This window comes from Pelophylax lessonae, assembly GCF_965119305.1.
Source record: "Pelophylax lessonae genome assembly, chromosome: 2".
Lineage (NCBI taxonomy): Eukaryota > Metazoa > Chordata > Amphibia > Anura > Ranidae > Pelophylax > Pelophylax lessonae.
This window is the reverse complement of record NC_138769.1, coordinates 509908494-509932144: the sequence shown is the minus strand read 5'-3', so window position 1 is coordinate 509932144 and position 23651 is coordinate 509908494. Positions and strand designations below refer to the sequence as shown.

General features: G+C 42.1%; 1 protein-coding gene across 1 annotated transcript in view; it reads right to left on the bottom strand.

Moving 5' to 3' along the window:
* The window catches only part of MYCBP2 (MYC binding protein 2), a 553924-nt gene that overhangs the window by 291077 nt on the left and 239196 nt on the right, over window positions 1-23651 (bottom strand). Inside the window, 5 exon segments of the mRNA XM_082246610.1 lie at window positions 4451-4657; window positions 11563-11754; window positions 15608-15829; window positions 16198-16472; window positions 16839-17031. Of these exon segments, the coding sequence (XP_082102736.1) occupies window positions 4451-4657; window positions 11563-11754; window positions 15608-15829; window positions 16198-16472; window positions 16839-17031 (1089 nt within the window).

Genomic DNA, 23651 nt, shown 5'->3' with positions numbered 1-23651 from the left:
AGACGACATACTATATAAGATTCTATATTTTACACTCATCCTCTGTTTTTATAATATTTGTTAACAAATAAAATGTTTAGTATTTTTTATTATTATATATATATATGTTGTATACCTCCCTGTATGTATATATGGTGGTTCAACCAAGCGGGCGTGGGTTATTGGATTTATCATAGGATATTGATTGAAATATACACATACTTGGTTTGCAATTGCCAAGAAGAAAGCCATGGTCGTATTTTCTTATTAGTTGCACCACACGTTTTTGCAATTGACCTACGGCATCAGTCTATATTGAACACCTGTTACTTCTCGTTGTATTTCACAAAAGAGCCCCGTCGCTTAGCAACCACCATATACAAAAGGGCTTACGCTGGAAGTGACTGGACGCTGCAGAAGACGTCACATGACGAAACGCGTACAGCGCCGTCACGTCACTTCCGGTTCCGGTCTCCAGTTGGAACGCATTGCGTTCCGGGACGCCACTACCTCGCTGTTTACTGATTTTATCTATGTGAGTACCCATTTTTATGTTACTGCTGGAAGGAATAAACTTTAAAAACGGTATTACACTATCGAGTTCTTTTCCATTTATATGATCCCTCCATCCACATACCTTTGAGTGGCCATATCAGTTCACCCCACGGATCGTTGGATATCCTACTATCGGATAGGATCTCACTTTAGGATATCCCTGCGGACCCTATACTACATCTCCCCCAGGAAGGGAACCACTACCCAGAGCCAGGACCAACAGGATATTACTACAGTACCTGCCCTATACCCCTGTGTGGGGTGGGTACATCTGGTGAGTAGGTTTTTCTACTAGAGGTTTCCCCGCCACTCGCCAGTCACCCACCTTGGGGGTCACCGCTGGATACTTATCCATTCACCACTCCTCGGGGCACAACCATCTATATATGGACTTATCTTAATAGCTGATCTGATCTAATACCATTTCTTATTTCTACCTTGGAGTTCATATTTCTTTGCACATTGAGCTTGCCCATAATATTGTTTGCACCTTTATTATTATACGGACTATTTATCACATGAATTTAGATCACATCACTTCTTGTTGCACTTTGTAAAAATAGTTTCCCGCACTTTATTCATTTTTTCTGGAAAAGTTTCCCGCACACCCAATTTAATTGTTGCACTTTTTGCACACTTTTTATATTATACCATTGCCTATGTATTTTTATTGCAACATGCTGATATTATTATTTTAGGTATATACTAAGAGATATACATATTTTAGTACTTTGCTCTTTATACTACGCACTCTGGTGGTTATATTTTACTTCATTTTATTATTATATTTTTATATTTTTTCATATATTTCATATTAACTCATTCCCAATACCATTTTATGTTGGAATTTCACTATATTGTGGTATTATTTACATATCCACCATTTATATTTATATTTTTATTCCTCAATCACATCTGTGTTTCTACATTATATTTGTTTCATTTTACATATTTATATATACCTGTTTGCACTTTATAAGCAGCGCCACCACTTCATATTTACATACATATTTATATAGCCTTTTTTGGCTATATTTTAAGTGAGGCTGCAGCTTACTTGTGCACGCATTTAATTTATCCTCTGACATCCTTAGCGCGGATTTATTTATATTCTAGACTCTGCTAAAGTCCAGACCCCCTGAGCCCATCTGTGTGACCAGGACAGGCTGGCATCAATGGTGACAACCGTCCATTACAGGGGGAGAAAGGATTTTCCCTATCAAAGTTTCAGAGAACGAAGCCACTTCTAGAGACTGTGGATCCTTGTCCCATTTCACCAGAATCTCTTTAGCAGAGATCTTGTGTGGAACTGTGCAAACAGACCCCCTTCAGGGTGGACACCATCAGGCCCAGCACCCACATGCAAACCCGGAGGGATGAAAGTCTGCTGAAGAGAAGCTGAATTGCCTCCTGCAATGTCTGGAGTTTTTCCAGAGGAAGAAACTCTGGCTGAGGCCGAGACCAGAGCCAGACCCAGATAGTCCAGTTTTTATGGACAGACCCAAAGCAGACTCCTGAAGGCTGAGAATTTAACCAAACTTCCTCAGAGTTGGCAAAGCAATCTCCAGTTGTCCATCAAAGCAGTCGGAGACCCCAGTACCGCGATCCCCCGCTGACTCAAAGCCAGCACCAGGGCCAACACTTTTGTGAAGACCCGAGGAGAAGAGGAAAGACCAAAGGTCCACACCACAAACCAATAATGCCCCTCGCCACAGCAAAAAACAGAGGAAGCATTGGTGAATGGTACATATTAGAATGTGCAGGTAGGAGTCCTTGATGTCGAAAGAAGCGAGAAGAAATCCCCGACGTAGGGACGCCACTACCTTGAATGGACCCCATGCAGAACTTCTGCACTCGCATCAGCTATTTAGCGCCTTGAGGTCCAGAAATGGACGTACCTTGACTTCCTTCCTGGGAACTGTAAAGTGGTTTGAGTAAAAACCCCTGAAAACCGAGAATCAGAACAATCACCCCTTGAAGGAACAAGTCTTCCACTACCCCAAAGAGACCCGTAAGTGATCTGGGGACAAGTGCAGGTTGGAAGGGAAGACCCTTTTCAGAGGATAAGACCAAATTCTAGATCGTAGCCTGACCGAATAACTTCGTGGACCAACGTGTCCTATACCAGGGAAGTCCATGGATCCGGAAACCAGCGAAGACGTCTCCCCACCCCAGATAGGGGTGAGGGCGCCCCTTCATGCAGAGGCAGCCTTGTCCGCATGTCTGGAAGAGCCTGCATGTGGCTTGCCAGACCAGGTCCTCTTTGCCTCTCTCCGTCGCCCCCTTTGCCTCTCTCCCCGTCAGCCCCCTTTGCCTCTCTCCCCGTCAGCCCCCTTTGCCTCTCTCCCCGTCAGCCCCCTTTGCCTCTCTCCCCGTCAGCCCCCTTTGCCTCTCTCCCCGTCAGCCCCCTTTGCCTCTCTCCCCGTCAGCCCCCTTTGCCTCTCTCCCCGTCAGCCCCCTTTGCCTCACTCCCTGTCAAACCCCCCCCCCCCCTTGAGTCTCTCTGTCAAACCCCCCTCTCTCTCTCTGTTATTTATGTAACTTAATTCTGAATAAAACATTTAACAGTGTAATTTTATGAGATATTTTACAAGGGCGTGTTTAGGGGCGGAGCAGGGAAGGGTTTGGGTGGGGCAAAAAGTGGCGAGTAACTTAAGGCCTGGCTAGTAGCTCAAGACTTGAAATTGTGAGCTAGATAGATATATATATATATATATATATATATATATATATATATATATATATATATATATATACACACACACACACAATTAAAAATCAAATGTTTTCATCATTTTAGGCCAATATGTATTTTGGTAAAAAAAATCCCAATAAGTGTTTATTGATTGGTTTGCGCAAAATTATTGTGTCTACAAACGAGGGTAAAGATTTCAGTTTTTTTTTTTACTAGTATTGGCAGCCATTAGTGTTTTTTAGCGGGACTGCGACATTGAAGTGAACAGATTGGAGGGGGGGGGGACCAGAGACATTACTACAGTAATCAGTGTAAAAAATATGCACTGTTACTATACTGACACTGGCAGGGAAGGGGTTACACCAGGGGCAATCAAAGGGTTAAATGTGCCCCTAGGGGGTGCTTTCTAACTGTGCAGGGGGATGGGCTTGCTCAATGAACACAGAGACCTGTGTTCCTAAATAAGAGTGTAACAGGATCCCAGTGTTCATTACTGAGAGAACAGCAGTCTGTCGTGTTTACAACCAATCGGCACGTGCGCCCCCACTAGCGGTCCTGCGAATTGATGTACAGGTACGACGTTTCGCGGGACAGAGTTGACCTGCAGCATACAAGTACGGCGGCTGGTCGGCAAGTGGTTAAGGGTAGTTGCTAAGTAATTTTGCCAGAGGTATTCCGCCTCCATTAGAGATTTTTCTTCTTTCTGCTTCAGTAGAGTGCACAAAAAATTACTGTGCAACGCCCCCAAACCACTACAGTCCCAAGTGATCTCCTATACCTGTCCACACCTCTTTCCTTCCCTCCACCACCATCTCAGAATGCCCTACTCCTGGCCAATGTACCCCCACAAAAATTTTGCTCCGTCTGCAGGTGGTGGCTGAAGACTCAGGGCAAGTATGGATCTAGGAAGGGCTCATAGTGGTCACATCATCAGTTCCAGGTCCTGGCTTCTGATTCTCGGTGGGATCCCAATTGACCAAAAGAAAGCAGCTGCCTAAGACTTCAGCTGCTTCCTCCTAAAGCGGAGGAAGCTTGTGTCCTTTATCTTTTTGATGTTGCATGTTAATAAAGAGATTTAGAAAGGGGTTAAACACAGAGCTATAACCGGATTTAATAAATAAATAATAATACATTTGACAAGGACAGCTTTTATTTTAACATTGTGATTCTAAAGCAAGGAGATATAAAACACATTGTTTTAGCTATTTAATGTAAACGTACATCATCCACCAGGACCTCCAGCTCATACTCATGGATTCCACCTCCACCATAGACACAGAATCCGACAACGACTACCCCAAGTTTGTCAACCGAGAAGCAGATTGCATCGGGCGATCCATTCCCAGTATTCCAACTTCTACCTTGGCTGGTTTTAGTGAAACGATTAGGACTGGACTTCACTGAATGCAGAGAATTTAGGCCATCAACCTGACATTAAGAAAAAGATACCACACAATCAATTTATAGATCCCACACATGAATTGTATGTGTTTAAAGCATTTGTTACCCCCCAAAAAAAAAAAAAAAAAACATATCACGTTTCTTTAAAGAATAGTATACAACACAGTGTTTGTGCGGTGTCATTTGGCCCCTGTATCATCTAAAAAACCCAGCTGATTCTGCCAGTTTCTACCCTCTCCTCTGTAAACTGACCTCAGTATATCATGGCTGCTGAGCCCTGACACCATGGTCAGTTTAAGTGCTTCCGTCAGCCGCAGCTCTGCACTATCCTCGGTCATCCTCTCCCCTTCCCCACCTGTTTGCTTGTCAGTGTCCACCCCCTCCCCTCCTACTGCTCTTATATTTAATTAAAAAAAAAAAATCATCCCATCCCCTCTAATAACAATTCAAAAAACAATAAGGTGTAACCACCCTTCTCCTGCGCTTGGTATCCAGGCCCCTCGACCACACACTTCACGGGACTGACAACTGGCTTCTCAGATGGCTAGAGTCTTGCTGCCCTTAACGGACTGGGGTAGTCCACCGATACTAAAAGCAAGAACAACAAAAAAAGGGCGCACCGACCTAGCGCATTATCCTCAATATAAGGCTTTATTTAAAGGACATAAAAAATGGCTACTCACAGACGTAGATAAAAGTAAAGCGTATCAAGCTGGATTGCTCAAGTCCGTGTTTAGTCCATATAATCGTTCATGATGAGATGACTGACGCGTTTCGAGGCCTAGCCTCTTCCTCAGAGCCAGTGGCTGAGGAAGAGGCTAGGCCTCGAAACGCGTCAGTCATCTCATCATGAACGATTATATGGACTAAACACGGACTTGAGCAATCCAGCTTGATACGCTTTACTTTTATCTACGTCTGTGAGTAGCCATTTTTTATGTCATTTAAATAAAGCCTTATATTGAGGATAATGCGCTAGGTCGGTGCGCCCTTTTTTTGTTCTTCTTGCCTCTAATAACAATAAATGTCCCCGTGTCTGTTATAGAAAAAATTATGCCAATCTGTACCTATAGTCGAGCAGCTCCCAGCGATCAAGTGACCGTTCCCGCTCTCTCCCCTCTTCCCCGGCGGATGTAAGCGGCAGTGCTCAGCCCCGACCACTGGAGCTGTCAGCCCGGCAGAGAAGAGATCCGAGGAGTCAGCTGAGCATCGGGAGCCACTCTGGTTTAGGTACAGATTGGCATATTTTTTTATATAACAAAAGGCACACTTGTTAGATTACAGAGGTGATTTCATGATTTTATGGAAGTGGCTTAACAACCACTTTAAGGATATAACTAATTGAGTGTGTATATATACAGTCAGGTCCATAAATACTGGGACAGCGACAAATCTTTTTGGCTCTATACACCACCACAATGGATTTAAAATGAAACCACCAAGATGTGCTTTAACTGCAGACGTTCAGCTTTAATTTGAGGGTATTTACATCCAAATCAGGTGAACTGTGTAGGAAACTACAACAGTTTGTATATGTGCCTCCCACTTTGTAAGGGACCAAAGTAATGGGACAATTGGCTGCTCAGCTGTTCCATGGCCAGGTGTGTGTTATTCCCTCATTATCCCATTTACAAGGAGCTGATAAAAAGGTCCAGAGTTCATTTCAAGTGTGCTATTTGTATTTGGAATCTGTAGCTGTCAAGTCTCAAGATGAGATCCAAAGAGCTGTCACTATCAGTGAAGCAAGCAATCATTAGGCTGAAAAAACAAAACAAACCCATTAGAGAGATCACAAAAACATTAGGTGTGGCCAAATCAACTGTTTGGAACATCCTTAAAAAGAAAGAACGCACCGGTGAGCTCAGCAACACCAAAAGACCAGGAAGACCACGGAAAACAACTGTGGTGGATGACCGAAGAATTCTTTCCCTGGTGAAGGAAACACCCTTCACGGCAGTTGGCCAGATCAAGAACACTCTCCAGGAACAGTTGGCCAGATCAAGAACACTCTCCAGGAGGTAGGTGTATGTGTCAGTCAACAATCAAGGGTAGACTTCACCAGAGTGAATATAGAGGGTTCACCACAAGATATAAACCATTAGTGAGCCTCAAAAACAGGAAGGAAGATGGGAAGAGAAGAGTATGGAGAAGGAAAGGAACTGCTCATAAACCAAAGCATACCACCTCATCAGTGAAACATGGTGGTGGTAGTGTAATGGCGTAGGCATGTATAGCTGCCAATGGAACTGGTTCTCTTGTATTTATTGACGATGTGACTGCTGACAAAAGCAGCAGGATGAATTCTGAAGTGTTTCGGGCAATATTATCTGCTCATATTCAGCCAAATGCTTCAGAACTCACTGGACAGCGCTTCACAGTGCAGATGGACAATTACCCGAAGCATACTGCAAAAGCAACCAAATAGTTTAAGGGAACGAAGTGGAATGTTATGCAATGGCTAAGTCAATCACCTGACCTGAATCCAATTGAGCATGCATTTCACTTGCTGAAGACAAAACGGAAGGGAAAATGCCACAAGAACAAGCAGGAACTGCAGACAGTTGCAGTAGAGGCCTGGCAGAGCATCACCAGGGATGAAACCCAGCGTCTGGTAATGTCTATGTGTTCCAGACTTCAGGCTGTAATTGACTGCAAAGGATTTGCAACCAAGTATTAAAAAGTGAAAGTTTGATTTAGGATTGTTCCCATTACTTTTGGTCCCATAAAAAGTGGGAGGCACATATACAAACTATTGTAATTCCTACACCGTTCACCTGATTTGGATATAAATACCCTCAAATTAAAGCTGAAAGTCTGCAATTAAAACACATCTTGTTTCTATATATATATATATTTTTTTTTTTTTTTTTTTAATTTATTTATTTCTGTGTAAAGTGTGTGTCACCGACTCAACAGAAATTGTGTCATAAATTAATCATAAATCGTCAGCTGCAGCTATAGGGATTCTCAAGGAAATGTGGCAGAATATTACAAATTCTCTATATGGTGAACTCAAAGTAAATGTGAGTTGGCATTTAGAACATTTTTAATCGTAAACTTTTTTTCCTTATTGTATGAGAGTGGAAAAGGATTAGAATATACACTAGCCCTCTATGAGACATTAAGGATACATTGAGCAATATAGCGGATCCAATATCCCTGAGGAGTGGATAATAACGCCCTATATTAGAGGGGCTCTGCTGAGTGAACATAATAGTCTGACGGATAGTGTCACAGAGGTGTGGATCAGTGTACATAGCACTGAATTGGATTTGGAGACAGAGGAACTTTCACAGGTCACTTTTTTGGTTACACTAATGGACTTTATATTTTTTACGTGTATATGTTTGATATTAGTGTGGCTATCACTACATAAATATCATACAATAATTCTAACTGTACAGAGCAATCAGACAATATATGACTTTAATGGCTTTAACCACTTGCCGACCGTATACTTTATATATACGTCGGCAGAGTGGCTCTCCCAGGCAGAGTCATGTATCGGTACGTCACTTGCCTGGGAGGAGCTAGGGGGCGAGCACGCGCCGGCGAGCTTCTACCCCCGCTCGTCAGCGGGGAAGCTGGCGCGTGTGTCAGGCGGCTTCGATTGCGGCCTGACACTCTCGATCTCTCCCCGCTGAGAGAAAAGGATGGACGGCTGATGTAAACACAGCCGTCTGTCCTTCTCCCTGCAATGATCACAGAGACCATGTGATCCTTCTATATATGATCGCATGTCTCTGATCATTTCACAAGCCCAACCCCCCCCCCAGTTAGAATTACTCCCCTAGGCTTACATTTAACCCCTTGAGCACCCACAGGGTTAACCCCTTCCCTGCCAGTGTCTTTACAGTAACAGTGCATATTTTTAGCACTGATTACTGTAGTAATCTCACTGGTACCCCCAAAAATGTCAGTTAGGTGTCCGATTTGCCCGCCGCAATGTCTGTCCCGCAAAAAAAAGAAAAACGCAGATCGCCACCACTACTAGTAAAAAAAAAAATAAATAAATAAAAATGACAAATCTTTCCTGTAGTTAGTAAAGGCAATAAATTTTGCGCTAACCAAACAAAATCCGCTTATTGGGATTTTTTTTACCAAAAATATGTAGCCGAAAACAAATTGGCCTAAAATGCTAAAAAAAAAAAAATTAAATTTTTTTTTGGGAATGTTATATAGCAGAATGTGAAAAATATATATATTTTTTTTCAAAATTGTTGCTTTTTTTTTTTTGTTTATAGTGCAAAAAAAAAAAAAAGAAACGTACAGGTGAAAAATACCACTAAAAGAAAGCTCTATTTGTGGGAAAGAAAGGAAGTCAATTTTATTTGGGTACAGCGTCGCACAAGTGCACAATTGTCCGTTTAAGTAACGCAGTGCCGGATTGCAAAATAGGGCCTTGTCATTAAGGGGGAAAATCCTCCGGTCTGAAAGTGGTTAACTGAAGAAAACCAACCAATTTATCAGTCTATGTATACGATACGGAATTCAACACCCATTGTTGGCAAATGCCCTATTGTAAGCCTTGCCTATACATGTTTTGGTGTGGCATCTAGTGGCAGTTGGTAAAAAGGGGACAGAGGTTTAAACATTAAAACCTCAGACATGAAATATGAACAAAGCATATCCCTCTATAGTGTGTACTTGTCTCAATTAACAGCACTAATTGTCATTTCTGTCTGCTGTTTCGTTCCTGTGCTATCAGCATTGGTCAATTCTAAAAAGTTTTCTTTACACCAAGAGAAGAATGGTGACAGGGGAGGGAGCTGCAGCTGATTGACAGCCTCATTTCTGTTCTGCCTGCTGTGTGAAGGGGGGTGTGTCCCTTTCCTCCAGCTCTTAGATTTCGTCTCACTGAGCTCTGCAGTGAAATGTTGTGTTTTGGGTTTGGTGCCTCAAACCAAGGTTGTTGGGACTTTAAGGGCAAGAGTAAACAAAGTAAAGTATAATAAAAAAAAAATGAACAGTTTATTTTCAAAAAAGTTTTACAAGGAAATAGACAAGTTTGTCGTGGATGGGTTTAAGGTCCATCGGTGAGAGAAGTGAAGTTCGAAAGGTAGGTGACAAGGTGAAAAATGTTTACTTTTGAGGAACATTCATCTCTGTTCCATGCGTGTATTTCAGTTCAGCTTGACAAGTCTTCACATGTGATGATCGCCCTCAGTTTTTCTTTTTTTATCGCGCCCGGCACGGAAAGCCCCGATCAACGATCGGGGCGTTAGGAGTTTAAAAGGATGGTAATGCTTGCCTCACCAGATTCCCCCCAACCGGGGTTTCCAAACTCCATAGTACGTGTCGGCGGCCTACATATCACGACTGCATGGCATCCTGGATGCGCAGCTGCCGGATTTGACACCTGCGCAACAAGGAAGTGCCGCTTTATAAGGCCGGGGAACACACCCAGGGAATCACTTCTCTCCAGCTGAGGGAGAGACAACACCCCGGGAGATGCTGAACCTTGAATCGTTTCTTTTCTGCTATACCTGACAAAAAGTGTTAATATTCCAAATAGAACCATAGAAGGCTGCTCTCAGGTTTGCTTTTTTGCCACAAATAGCAAGCTTTTCACACTTGCTCAAAGATACAATACCCACCATGAAATTATGGTCTTCATTTCTACTTTATTTTTATTTATAATTATTTTCTTTGTTCATCTCATCTTTTTTAATCATTCATATTTAAAACCCTTACATATTTTATAGCTACAAACTTTCTGATCTTGAGGAACTCCTTTTTTGGATTCTACCAGTACAGCTAATCTATATGATTTAGCCTGTAAGTAAACATTTTTTATCTACAATTATTTCCTTTTACTAAAAAATAGCATTTTTCAAGTAATTTATCTCAACTACACGTCATTCATAGAAGCAGCCTTAGTTCCTGATGCGACTTAGAAACCTGGGGAAAACCTTTCACACATGGACCAGACAAAAGAAAGATGTATGCAACAAAGCACATTGCATAATTCTACTTTAAATTCTGCATATGTGCAAAGAACTTACAATTCGTTGTTTCTAGACATGGTGACTTATCCTTGAAAAAGGCTAATACCTATACAGCCGAAACGCGTAGGAAAATCTCCTGGACATTTTCCTCTGAACAAGTTCCAAGCCTGAAATACACGCATGGAACAACAGAGACGAATGTTCCTCAAAAGTCACCATTTTTCACCTTGTCACCTACCTTTCTAACTTCTTCACTTCTCTCACCAATGGACCCATTCACGACAAACTTGTCTATTACCTTTTAAACTTTTTTGAAAATAAACTGTTCAATTTATTTATTTATTTTTCTATGATACTTCACTTAGTTTACTCTTGCCCTTAAAGTCCCAACAACCTTGGTTTAAAAGGCACCAAACCCAAAACACAACGATTTCACAGGGACGGTGGCAAAACCTTACTATAGGGCATCCTAGAGATCAAAACCCCTTTTCCTGCAGTGAAATGTAACTTCAGCTATCTTCCCCTTTTGATTGACAGCTTAGACAAGCTTTGACTTTGAACAGATGTGAAGAGGAGAAGGCTGCAGATAAACAGGCACAATTTATGTAGGAGGATTGGTTTTATCTCTGTATCACCTGACGTCAGTCACTTCACTGGGTATATATATATATATATATATATATATATATATATATATATATATATATATATATATATATATATATATATATATATATATATAAGGGTTTACACCCACTTTAAGCCACCTAAAAACGTTTGCTTTCTGCAGATAAACATGTAATAAAACTGCTCCACATCTGTCATTGTGTTTTTAAAGATGCAACAGTATTAGGCCAATATAGAAAAGTCACTAAAGTTGCGCTAGTACTTCTAAAATTATTTTTAAGGTTTTTATACAAGGGCTATTATGAGAACAAAGATGTATAATTTTTAAAAGTATTCTATGATAAATCAGAAGCGTACCTCAGATCCAAGTGCAGATGCTGTCAGTTCACTGACAATACTGGCCAGGAGACCACATGTGTTGGATACCAGGTGTGAAGAAAAGAGTTCATGTTCCCTGCGTAAGCTGTTCCTAACAGGCAGTACAACAATGACCAACATCTTTTCCAGAACCTCACGGAAGCTAGTCATTCCAGAAACATTCTCCTCGCTCTAAAATAAAAGAGAGAACAATACAACTTTCTATGAGCAACTGTGGCTCTATAATGACAGTATTCATCCTTTCAGCCAGTCATAAAGCAATTTACAAAAGGAAACAAATATTTACTTTCATAAGCAGAAAAGGCATCTGCATTTTAGTCACACTGGTTACCTGGCTCCTGGGATTATTATTATTATACAGGATTAATATAGCGCCAACAGTTTGCGCAGCGCTTTACAATGTGGGGGAAGACAATACAGTTACAGTACAATTCAATACAGGAGGAATCAGAGGGCCCTGCTCGTTAGAGCTTACAATCTAGAAGGGAGGGTCAAGTGAAACAAAAGGCAGTAACTGAGGGGGGTGGAGAAAATGGAGCTAGAGTTAAGTGTGGGTAGGATAGGCCTCTCTGAAGAGGAGGGTTTTTAGAGATCGCCTAAAACCTAATAGAGTAGGAGATAATCGGACAGATAAGGGATAAGGAGTTCCATAGGATTGGAGAGGCTCTGTTAAAGTCCTGGAGGCGAGCATGGGAGGAGGTGACAAGGGAGCTAGAGAGCAGGAGGTTTTGAGAGGAACGAAGAGAGTGATTAGGTTGGCATTTTGAGACTAGGCTAGTGATGTAGTTGGGGGCTAAGCTGTGGATGGCTTTGTAAGATGTTAGTATTTTGAAGTTTATTCGTTGGTTGAGCGGAAGCCAGTGGAGGGCTTGACAGAGAGGAGCAGCGGATACTGAGCAATTGGTAAGATTGAGGAGTCTGGCGGCAGCATTCATGATGGATTGAAGGGGGGATAACCTGTTTAGAGGTATGCCAACGAGAAGGGAATTGCAGTAGTCGAGGCGCGAGATGACCAGGGAGTGAACTAAGAGCTTTGTTGTGTCTTTGGTTAGAAAGGGGCGAATATTGGAGATGTTGTGGAGGTTAAGGCGGCAAGATTTGGACAACGATTGCATGTGGGCCTTGAAGGAGAGTTCAGAGTGCAGGACAACACCTAGGACCTTGAGATGCGGGATGGGCTGATAGTAATTCCATCAATATTGACAGAGAGATCAGGGGAATGGGCACGTGGTGGAGGAAAAATTATTAGCTCGGTTTTGGATGGATTGAGTTTGAGGAAGTGGTGTGACATCCAGACCGATATATCAGATAGTAAATTAGTGATACGTGCGAAGACTGAGGGAGAGAGCTGAGGGGAGGGTAAATAGATTTGGGATTCAGCGTAGAGATGGTTTTGGAAGCCGTGGGAGGCTATCAGCTGACCCAGAGAGGAGGTGTAGATTGAAAATAGGAGGGGTCCAAGAACAGAGCCTTGGGGGACCCCAGAGAAGGGAAGAGGAGAGGAGGAGGTAGAATTGTAAGTAACGCTAAAGGTGCGGTTGGATAAGTAGGAAGATAACCAGTGAAGAGTACAGTCACGGAGACCAATGGCAAGGTGGTCGCACAGTCGGTTGTAGACCAGACGTTCAAGGAGTTTGGACAAAAAGGGGAGCAAGGAAATCGGGTGTAGGTTGTTAAGATTGGTTGGGTCCAGTGAGGGCTTTTTAAGTATGGGGCTGACTAGTGCATGTTTTAGAGAGTTGGGGAAGATGCCAGAAGAGAGGGAGAGATTGAAGATGTGGGTTAGAGAGCGTAGAATAGGGCCAGAGGGTGAACTTAGCATTTGCGAGGGAACAGGATCCAGGGGGCAGCCTTTCCTTTGTTCTTCAACTTTGTGCATTTGCTGAAGTGCCAAGTCAGAAGTGCGTCCACTTATAGAAATCGCCCCACTTTGAGAATGAGCCCCCCCAGCAAACGTGCCTTTCCCAAGAGATGCTGTACTTATATACTGTTAGACCTGGGGTGGAGGCTATCCAATTAACCAATCAAGAATTAATAAATTAAGGCTGGATAGACAGAGCAGGATTTTCACTTCATAAAGATTTAGGAACAGACATTAAGAGATACCTCTAAAGGTTAAAGGCTATAAAGGTTATACATTAAAGGTAAGAAAACATTGCAAGGACCAGTCTACAGATGGGTAAACAAATAAACATACCACAAATTAAAGACAGAACATAGAAAACGCAGGTTTCAGAAGTTCAGCATTGGGTGGAATAGCAAGAGTATGAACATAACACAAATTAGTTTGCTCAGTTCAGTTTCTTTTCCTGGTCCTTAGTTTACAGAAGATTCTCCCTTGCAAATATGCCTACTAATTAGCTCATCAATAACATTGTGCAAGAGGATTGGGAACTGACATAAGTTTTTAATCATCCAAGGAGGTTACAATTGCTCAAAGTGAGAATTATGACAGACCTATTGCAGTGGATGCCTGTTTCTAAGACCACAATTTACCTACTTTAAAATGCAGCAGGCTAGAAGGATTTGCCCCATACAAGTTGATGCCTTTTACAGGGTTTCTATTTCACTACTGGGTTAGCAAGAAATTGTGCTTTGTCACAAATCACTCAATTTTTATCTACTTTGGGGCATTAAAGTGCCTATAACATGGAGTTAAAAAGAAAAAACCTCAGCACTACCCTGTGGAAAAAAGCACTTTACACCTACCTGTCCATGAGCACATTTGCAGAACTTTCACTCTATACAAATCTGTCAGCGCTGACCCTATTCAACCCCTTGGGCTGGTAAAACAGCAGGTTTCCTAATGGCCACAGTAGATCCCCTGTTGACCACTAATCATAGCAGAACACGGTAGTGACATGGGGACGCTGGGAGGAACCAGTGGCCTATTAGTGAAACCCACTTTTCCATACACCTGGCGGTGTGGGATAGGATTGGTGCCAGGAGCAACGTTTTTGTGAATAAGCCACCGGACAAGAAAGAAGGCATTTCCTTTACTTTGTAAAGCTTCGTTAATTGCTTTAAATTCCTCACAGGGTCTCTAAGGATGGCATTTCTCATTCAAATATCTCACTTCATGAAATAGATCTATTGACTGTGGGCTAATTAGGAGGTGCTGAGTTAGACTCCGGGCAATCAAAGCATATGCAAAAGCAATAGCAACTTTGATATCCTAAATGCTTCACCTACAAAAGTCTCACAGCCACCTAGCTGTGCCCTAGTTCTGCTTGGCAAAAAGATGACACTTCCCCTGATTCCTTTCAACAGAACACATCTGACTGGAATCCTGATTGTGAAGAAACCATTCCTTGAATATGCATAGCCTCATTGGACTCTACTAACCTAGAATATAGCCATTGTGGTCCATGGTCTTTTAATAAGGTATGGCTTTATTTGCATAGCTCTGTTTAGACCGGGGTAGATGGATGCTGTTGGTAAATATAGAGAAGAGAGATTGAGATGTGCTGGATACTGGTTATAAGTGGGGAAAAGGGTGTAAGAAATATAAACTGGGTGGTGCTGCTATATGTTCCTTGGCTAGAATATTGCCTCAGCCTCTTTTGCACACTCAGAGCTGGGAAGTAGGGGTGAATCTCCCACAGACTGGCAGAGGCAAGAGCTGGAACTACAGGGGGAGAGCCAGGGAGCAGTGGTACTAGGATAGACATGCGTGGGGAGGCCAAGAGTCAGGGTTGGTGTGTGTACCCGCAGGCGGAGCTAGGCGCATGTAGTTATTTTGTGGGACAGAGGGTTTAGCAGGGTAATACAGCCAGGGGGGAAATGGCAGCCAAAAGGAATGTAGGCAAGTGGAAACCAGAAGTACATTGTTTCCAGTTGGTAGTTAATATATCCGGCCACATTGCTAAGGCTTATTTTTAATACGAATACGAGAATAGGACATGTTAACTAGCTGGGGAACCCTGATTTCTAAGACAACATGCTCATAAATCCAAAGCCTAAGTCACATAAAGCAATTAACTTGCACGCCTTTTTCAAATTTGGAAAGAAAGCCTATGCAGACCTGACTGAGTTTCTCCATTGCTGACACCAGCAGAGGAAAGCGGTGAGCCAATGCAGTGTCATTTTCTGTGCTGACTTGCTTCACCATGGAGCGAAGTAGGACTTCACCATCATAAGCGATAGGAAAGATGGATGTAAGCTTCACAGATGTGTGACACAGAGCAGACATAACTGCTGCTAGCAGACGACTGCTTGACGTTTTAAAATTTGCTTCCTGGATGTCCTAAAAAAACAAAAAAAAAAAAAACAACACGTCATTATACCTCGGTTACGGACACAACAAATTCAGTGTTCGACCACTATACAGAGTTACTGTTTAGCAACCTTTTCAGAAAATAGCTTACTTGTTCAAATATCTACAAATAGATTTATTTTTAATTAATTTTGATTAAACCTAACTAGAAGCAAAGAGTACTCTATCTTGTTCTATCAAAAAAAAAAAAAAACGTGCATCACGTAGAATCCGGCAACTCTCTACCCACAACAAAAACAGGACTTTCATTTTGCTCCATATGCACTGACCAAGCCAAGAACTCAGAGCATGCGGTTAAACACATCAATCAAACCAGAACAAAAAGAGCGATAGTTTACCTGATCCAAACAGTTGAGCAAGTCACACAAACATGCCCACTGGAGGGCAGGAGTGGGATAAAAAGAGTGGAAACAGGCTGTAAATGTGTTATGACATTCTTGCAGAACAGCTTCAAGCAGACTTAATGGCTGGCTGAGATATCCTTGGGGGTCGTTATCCAGTTTTGTCATGCAGTTATCCACACCTTCAGAGAGGATTTTTCTAAGCAATGTCCTGGTTTTTCCAACACACTCCGCTAGTTTGGTCGTCTCTTCTACAACAGCCTTAGTGGAAGCTAAATTATAAGAGAACAATATATGTTTGGAAAAGTTTACCAAATTGTACATGGGTGTATATATGCAAACTACCATTACTACCATGTATTGGTGCTTACGTGGTAAATTGAGCAAAACCTAGCAACAACAAAATGTTAAACATGAAGCACAACCGACAGACCTCTCAAAAAGTTTTCCTTTTTTGCACTTTTTGCAGCTGTGAGTCCATTTTTACAAAAGTAACAGTTGCCAAACTATCTTACAAATTTCATCTTACAGTTCAAGTAACACAAGACATTTGATGAGAAAAAAAACTTAGAACAATGCTTTTCACTTCTGAGCTAAACATGAGAAAGAAAAAAAAAGGGACTGTAAAAATGTAGTACCTGCTATAGGGTATATTTCACATGTGTAGACTCGCAACAACCGCAAACAGCAGGTACCCACAAAACGCAGTCTTTCCAAATCCAGGAGGGTTGCTGTGTATTGGAAACCTTTTAGTCCTCTGAGCTCTTCCACCCCAAGAACTAGAGTTGTCCAACTCCAGTGTAAAATGCTCAGTAAGGATTCAAAACATTCCTCGAGGAAAGCAAAATTTACAATTAATGTAACACAAAGATTGATAAAAAATGAGTCAACCCAATAGCAATTGTTAAGCAAATAAAGTGCAGCTCCCTCTTTAAGTGTAAAACACACTGAAATCATTTAAAGTGTAAAGGTAGGCACTACTCCTTCCCTAACAACATCTAACCTTCTACAATACCAAATAATGTATAATAGTGTACGATCATATATTGGTTATATCATTAGGTCATATAACCAATAAAATAATATTTCTAAAAATCATATCTCCACATTCCCACAACCATAGTATTACATAATAACCATTCCCATATCACATTTCTACATCTTCTAGTCCATAAAAACATTGTCCCAAACACAGTGTCCTTAAATGATCTTGTGAGTAGACCTATGCCGGTTTTCGGTAATTCGATATATCGCGGTATTGCATAGCCACGGTATTGTTATTGTGGCATTTTTAAAATACAGAGTTTCTCTGCTACTGGGTCTGACTTGTGAATTGATACATTTCAGTGAGCTGGATGACTCATTCACTCACACAGCTAACCCTTTCAGCATTATCTCCCAGTAACTATAAACAAAAATGATTACATTGTATCTTTTCCTTCCCTCTGCCAGGGAGAAAGGAAGTTTAACCTCTTAAAGACTGGACCTTTTTCTGACACTTGTTGCTTGCAAGTTAAAATCAGTTTTTTTTTTTGCTAGAAAAGTACTTAGAACCCCCAAACATTTTATATATTTTTTTAGCAGAGACCCTACAGAAAAAAATGGCGATTGTTGTAATATTTTATGTCACACTGTATTTGCGCAGCAGTCTTTCAAACGCAATTAATAGACTTTAATGAATAAAAAAAAAAAAACGTTACAGTAAAGTTATCCCAATTTTTTTTTTGTTACACAGAGAATCGTGATCTTTATTCCAAGCTAAAAAATCGTGATTCTCATTTTGGCCAGAAACGTGCAGCTCTTATATATATATATATATATATACATATATACACACACACACACACACACACGCATAGCAGCCCACATTACATTATTATATAGCCATCAAGCAGTGTCTGGCCTACCTGGTGATGACTGGTCCTGGCGCTCTGATCCGATGGCCTGGTCTTTAAAGGGGCAAATCCTTGCGATCCAGAAGTGGTTAAACCTGCAGGAGGACCGGTGTTTTTATCTATTAATGACTTTACTATTGCTTTAGGCCTGGTTCACATGTATGCGGGTTGGCGGTTCACATGTATGCGGGTTGGCGGCCCACATTTGCACAGGCATAGCAGCCCATTGATTTGAACGGGCTGCTATGCCCTCATTTTCCGCAGAAAAAAGGTGCATGCAGCATTTTTTTAAAATTCAGTGGCCTTGAAATCCATCCTGCTTTTGCACCATGCGACTAACCTGCAGTTCCTGCTCTGGCAAGCTTTCTGCATTTTTTGTATACGTGGGCACGGCATTTAAAAACAGTTTGCGTGTGCAGCAACGGCAGGTAAGTCGCATGGTGCAAAAGAAGGATGGATTTCATGGCCACTGCATTTTTTTAAATTCTGCATGCACCTTTTTTCAGCTGAAAACGCAGGCATAGCAGCTCAAGCCCATTCACATCAATGGGCTGCTATGCCTGTGCAAATGTGGGCCCCCAACCCGCATACATGTGAACCAGGCCTAAAGCAATAGTAAAGTCATTAATAGATAAAAACACCGGTCCTCCTGCAGGTTTAACCAATTAATGACTTTACTATTGCTTTAGGCCTGGTTCACATGTATGCGGGTTGGGGGCCCACATTTGCACAGGCATAGCAGCCCATTGATGTGAATGGGCTTGAGCTGCTATGCCTGCGTTTTCAGCTGAAAAAAGGTGCATGCAGAATTTAAAAAAATGCAGTGGCCATGAAATCCATCCTTTTGCACCATGCGACTTACCTGCCGTTGCTGCACACGCAAACTGTTTTTAAATGCCGTGCCCACGTATACAAAAAAAATGCAGAAAGCTTGCCAGAGCAGGAACTGCAGGTTAGTCGCATGGTGCAAAAGCAGGATGGATTTCAAGGCCACTAAATTTTAAAAAAATGCTGCATGCACCTTTTTTCTGCGGAAAATGAGGGCATAGCAGCCCGTTCAAATCAATGGGCTGCTATGCCTGTGCAAATGTGGGCCGCCAACCTGCATACATGTGAACCGCCAACCCGCATACATGTGAACCACCAACCCGCATACATGTGAACCAGGCCTAAAGCAATAGTAAAGTCATTTATAAACAACACCTCCTTCAGGTTTAACCACTACTTGACCACAGGGATTTGCCCTCTTAATGACCAGGCCATCGGATCGGAGCCGAGCGCCAGGACCAGTTATCACCAGTTAGGCCAGACACTGCTTGATGACCTATTTTAGGCCTGGTTCACAGAGTCTGTACTGACTGACTATATAATAATGTGCATAAGTGAACCAAAGCCCCTAAATTCAGCAATGAAATTGAAGTGAGGTGGAAATTTAATAATTTAAATTTAATAATAGAATACCGTGATAATACCATATACCGTGGCAAAACCTTAATCAATTAATCGCAGCATGAAAATCTGATACCGTCACAAGCCTACTTGTGAGATAATATTTTGATCAAATCCAGTGAAGTGCTTCACCACATCCAGAAAAATAATGTGCACTCACCAACTATATAAGGCCACTCAGGACCTAAATCACTTTCCTTTGTTCTAGACCAACACTGTTCTAAAAAAAAAAATTGGATTTTTGTACTTACCGTAAAATCCATCTCTGAGTTTAACGGACACAGTGCTCCATAAATCTTAACTACTGGGTTATATTGCCTCCTCTAGGCGTAGGACTAGGCAGAACAAAAACATCTGGCTATACCTCTGCTCTAGGTAATCAGTTTAGTAGCAAGCAGTATTAGAAGTATTTAAACTCCATAGGAGGGGTGGGTGCTGTGTCTGTCGAACTCCAAGAAATGGATTTTACGGTAAGTACAAAAATCCCATTTTCTCTTTTATTCATCGACGGACACAGCGCTTCATAAATCATAACTACTGGGACATCCAAAAGCAGTGTAAAAAGGAAAATGAGGGGTGGTGGGGAAAATAACCCAAGGCTAAACATAAGAGCACTAACCAGGACACAGGAGCCCCAACTGCAAAATAAAAATGTAACCTCTTCAATACTGGCCACTTTCATCACACCCCCCCCCCCCTTCCTGCCCAGGCCAATTTTCAACTTTTAGCGCCGTCACGCTTCGAATGACAATTGCTTGGTCATGCAATGCTGTACCCAAATTCAATTTTTATCATTTTTTTCACACAATAGAGCTTTCTTTTGGTGATATTTAATCACTGCTGTTTTTTTGGTAAAAAAAATAAAAGAAAAAAAAAAAAAAGTTTCTCAATTTCTGTCAGTAAATTTTTCTCTTCACTGATGTGCGCCGATGAGGCGGCACTGACATACAGGTTTTTTTTTTTTTTTTTTTTACTATACTGTACTTTACTGTAATCAAGGCACTAATGATCAGTGCCCTGATTACCTGTCCTGGACTTTCCTTTGAGGAGGAGCCGCTGACAGTGTGAGGCGAGGAGCGCCTATAAACGCACTTCCTCATTCACATGTGACCAGCTGTGATTGGACACAGCCGATCACATGGGTAAAAAGCCACGCCATTGGCTCTTTACCAAGATCGGGGTCGCGCCGTGTCCTAGGAACACGGCGTGATCGGCACGCTGGGAACGCAAGAGCAGCCGTTCTGGGGCGCCATCATATAATGTCCTCCCAGAACGAGAGAACCACCGCTCTGCCATTTGACGGTGGCAGGGGGGCAAGTATTTAAAGAAAACTCTGCAAGAGGTAATACCCCCTCCTAAACAGCAGCCTGCAAATCTTTGCGGCCAAAAAGCTTCCGCAGACGCCAAAGTATGTATTTTGTGGAATTTTCTGAAGGTACACACCGACGACCAAGTGGCCTCCCTGCAAACTTGTGATAGAAAGCCCAAGAAGTACTCGGCGCCCAAGTAGAATGCGCTGCGACAGGGAAAGGAGGAACCTGACCTTTAATAGAAGAGGCCTGAGTTACCATCTGTCTGATCCATCTGGAAATGGTAGGCGAGGAAGCGGCCAGCCATTTCCTTGGTCTGTCCGTAACCACAAAAAGAGTCTGACCGCCAAAAAAAACTCCATAGCTGGCCAATACCCCCAAATCGCCCGAACCACATTCAAGGTATGCAGAGCAAATTCTTTAGAATGAGCCAGTTTGGTACACAAGGAAGGCAACACAATATCCATATCAATACTTCAAATGGAAGTCAGACAACTTTGGGCAGGAATGATGGACAGGGATGAATAACTACTTTATCGCTGGACCACCAAATAGGGATTGGATAATGCCACCAATTCCGAAACCCTGCGGGTCAAGGTAATAGCCACCAAGAAAGCCACCTTCTGGGACAGCGTAGGCAAGAGAATCTCCCGAATATTCTGAAATGGAGGTTTCCTGGAGAACCGAGATTACTAAATTTAAACCCCATGGTGGCAAGAGACCGTACAGGCGGAGCCACATGTCGAACTCCCTGAATAAAAGGTACGAACTAAAGAGTGTGTGGCTAGGGGTCACTGAAAGAAGATTGCCAAGGCAGACACCTGGCCCTTGATGGTACTCAAGGCCGACTTCTGAACAATGCTCTGTTAAAGAAAGGCTAAGATCTAAATCACAGAAAAGGATCGAGGATGAACGCCAATAGACTCAAACCAAGAAATGTACACTTTCCACGTACAATAGTATCTCTTCATGGAAGACAATTTCCTTGCCTTCACCATAGTAGGGATCACTGATCCAGAAAAACCTCTATCCCTCAGTACCTGGCTTTCAATAGCTAAGCCATTAAAACCAGCAGATGTTAAGCAGGATGGTAGATCAGCCCTTGGGACAACTGGTCTTCTCTGAGAGGAAGCCCCCCATGGGATGTTTACGGCCCTAAGAATGATTGGAAGATACTCGCCCCGGATTCCTTGCAGAAAACGCAAAGGAAGCCTGAGCCGAGGAGGATACTGCCCTAACGGTGCCCATAGGATCCTTGGGGCATCTTCCAGAGGAAACGGTGACCTTGCCATGAACTTCGGTATCCTCCTGTGGAGCCGAACCTGCTAAAAGGAGCTGCATGCAGGTCTGTGCAAACAGAACTGTCTTGAAGGTGAATATCACCAGACTCAGAACCTGTATGCAAATAGGGAGAAAGAACGATCTGTGAATCACAGCCTGTGGTTCCTGAAACTTGTCCAGAGGAAAGACCACTCTGGTCAGAATTAAAATCAGACCTAGGTAATTAAATTTCCTGGACAGGGATAGGGGGGACCTTAGATAGTTCTTACATCACCTTAACCTTTGGAGGAATTAAAATTGGACTTCGGGCCTAAAAAAACTGAACTGGACAAACTTTGGGGGGTGGAGGGGGGGGTTATATACCAGCTGAGGACCACCCATGGGTGTAGCAAGGTGTTTTTTGTTCTGCCTAGTCCCACACCTGGAGGAGGCAATATACCCAGTAATGATTTATGGAGCGCTGTGTCCGTCAAACGAAAGCACTATCCATAACGGTTGTGTAAATCCCACACTTACAAGCAATTTATGTCCACAAGGGCCATATATGGCTGGCGAGTGTGCATTTTTTTCTGCACGTGATGGAGCACTTCACTAGATTTGATTGAAATATCTCACAAGATCACTTAAAGACATTGCGTTTGGAAAAATATTTATATGTACTTGAATATGTGATATGGGAATTATGTATTACTATGGTTGTGGGAACGTGCAGATGATTTAAGCACTATTATTTTGGCTATACGAACATTATTATACAAGTATTGTGCACGGATAGATTTTAGGGGAAGAAGTAGTGCCCGCCTTTACACTTTTATACAACATTTACAATTAATCAAGAAAACATAAAATATGTTGCAAACAAAAGCATTTAAGTACAACCTAACCATATTGTTTTACAGAAAGTCTTGTAACTGGAGGAGAAAAAGGTCACTATACCAACAAGCTCTCCTTATAGCTTTTTATTTTACTACTTCTTACCTATCATTTTCATTTGGGGTCCAAAGGCAACTAATTACTATGGTTTACAAATGTGCAGTAGACAGAATCGGAATCAAAATACATTTTTCTTTAACTCAACTGTACAGACGTGGTACATCCATAATGCTGCTTTATAAATAGATACCCAAAGTGTTAACTGTGGTGGAAGCCAACAGTTTACTTCCCAGGGGCCAATTAGCAAAAGCTGGAGCCAATATGGAGCATCTATCCAAAGCAGCCAACCAGACCTAATCCTTTTTAAGCAGCAAGGAAACTGGTTGTAGAAAGTAACTGTTCTTTGTTGCTCTACTTTTCTTTGTTCGTGTCAATAAATGGTGTATTACATGCTGTTCATACTCCGTCACTATGGGATTCCTTTTCTGTATTCTGCAAAAAACTTGGTTGATCCTGTAGTTCTCTATCTCCCCCTTCTGCCCATGTCCCCAATGCAGTCGGGAAATTTGCAGAGCAGTGTTAGTAGCTTGTGCAAATGCTCAGTTTTCAGTGTTGTAACCTGAACATTTCCTATCACATCTGA